Here is a 1,761-nt window from a genome sequence, read left to right as displayed (position 1 = left end):
ACCCATCCAAAATTTCGCAGAACGAAAAGGAAAGTTGTTTTTTTTTAACGTGAAAAACGGACGGTCCTCTCGTCTCTGTGAGGAATGACAGACTTCTCTTTTGGATAGATGCAGAATCTAGAGCAGTGATGGCGAACCTTTTAGAGACTGAGTGCCCAAACTACAACCCAAAACCCACTTATGCATCGTTGAGTGCCGGATGGGTGTGGCCCACTGGGTGGGCGTGGCCCATTGGGTGGGCGTGGCTGTGGTGGTAATGGCAGACTGGGTGGGACTAAAAAGTTCAATCAATCAATTCCAACTTTGCAAGATCTTTTTTTTTTCCCACGAGAAGTTGAAATTGACTGATTGAACCTTTTTTTTTTTCCAACATGGCGGCGGAGGCCTAAAGCGAAAAGGTTTTATAAAACCCAGCTGAAGGCCTAGGACTGGGGTGACGGCACGCGTGCCCACAGAGAAGGCTTTGAGTGCCACCTCTGGCACCCGTGCCATAGGTTCGCCACCATTGATCTAGAGTTTCTCGAGCTTGGCCATTTTAAATGGGGTGGACTTGGCTGGGGAATCCTGGGAATTGAAGTCCACCCATCTTAAAGTCCCTTTTCTTCCTTTATGGGGGAGTTGCAATCCAGGTCCCCTGCTTTGCTTCTCCTGACCCAAACCTCCGTGGATTGCAGTAACCACAGCAACGGGGCAGCTTCCTAAGGCTGTAATTAATTGCCTGAAAAATTCATAAGGGAACAGCACCGAAAACTTGATCCAAATTAAGACAGAAGGACCAGTTTAGGCTACCTGGCTAAAGTGGCCCTCTGAAGATTGCTCCAAACACTGGTTCGGAGAGAAGAAGCCAGGAACCAAGCAGAGGGTGATCCTATCACGGGATTTCTGGAAGGCCTTCGTGCCAAACAGAGCTAGACTTTGAGCAAAACCTCTCCAGGACTTCCTTAGTCAAGCCAGGAGCTTCTGAGGTCCTCTGATGTTTGTTGAGTCCTTCTGATGGTCCTTTCTTCTCCCATGCAGGATGCCAGGCCAAGGTCCAGGTGTCTATGGTGGCCGAGATGGAGGTGGTTATGGGCCAGCAGGTGCCCATTTTCTGCTCTTACACAGGGATGGGAGAGCAGGATTACCTCCTGGTGGAATGGTTTACTGTGAGTATTCTGCATTTGCCAAGGAGAACAGGGCACGGGAGTGTTGGGGGGGGGTCCCGGATGAAATCCCCCTCTCTCTAGGAGCAGAGGCTTTCCTTCAGGGTTGGAGAAATCCATAACTATGTAAAACTTCCAGCTGGACAAGAACGGGGAGCAGCGGCGTGTGGCGTACAACGAGAAGGGCAAGGTCGGCGTGGACAGAGGAACGGAGTATACGGACCGCGTCTTCATGGATGCCAACAACAGCCTGGTCATCACTGCCATCGACGTGAACGATGAAAAATTCTTCTCCTGCCAAGTCACCAGCGGTTCCGGAAGTGACACCGGAAGGACTCAGCTCAAGGTCTTCGGTAATAAGCGCATTTATATTGGTTATTTATATCCCGCCAATACTATTTTTATAAATAAGGGAGCAAACATTTAATACTCCTTCTGTTTTCCCCACAAGAACCCTGCGAGGTGGGTTGAGCAGAGAGAATGGGACTGGCCCAAAGTCACCCAGCTGGCTTTCATGGCTAATGTGGGACTAGAACTCCCAGTCTCCTGGTGATTGGCTCAAAGTCTCCCCTCTGGCTTTTGTGCCTAAGGCAGAACTAGAATTCACAATCTCCTGTTG

The 1,761-nt window shown here is 49.9% G+C and overlaps 1 protein-coding gene across 1 annotated transcript in view; it reads left to right on the top strand.

Annotated features, from left to right (window-relative positions):
• Nucleotides 1-1,761, top strand: part of LOC107297822 (basal cell adhesion molecule-like) — a gene marked incomplete at its 3' end in the record, with an annotated part of 106,528 nt that overhangs the window by 96,754 nt on the left and 8,013 nt on the right. The window contains exons 3-5 of the mRNA XM_015827184.1: nt 1,018-1,145; nt 1,282-1,495; nt 1,594-1,604. Of these exons, the coding sequence (XP_015682670.1) occupies nt 1,018-1,145; nt 1,282-1,495; nt 1,594-1,604 (353 nt within the window). The remainder of the gene's footprint in view (nt 1-1,017; nt 1,146-1,281; nt 1,496-1,593; nt 1,605-1,761) is intronic.

Source organism: Protobothrops mucrosquamatus, unplaced genomic scaffold, assembly GCF_001527695.2.
Source record: "Protobothrops mucrosquamatus isolate PMUCROS unplaced genomic scaffold, P.Mucros_1.0 scaffold3549, whole genome shotgun sequence".
Lineage (NCBI taxonomy): Eukaryota > Metazoa > Chordata > Lepidosauria > Squamata > Viperidae > Protobothrops > Protobothrops mucrosquamatus.
The sequence above is the reverse complement of the archived record's forward strand: the minus strand, read 5'-3'. Positions and strand labels throughout refer to the sequence as shown.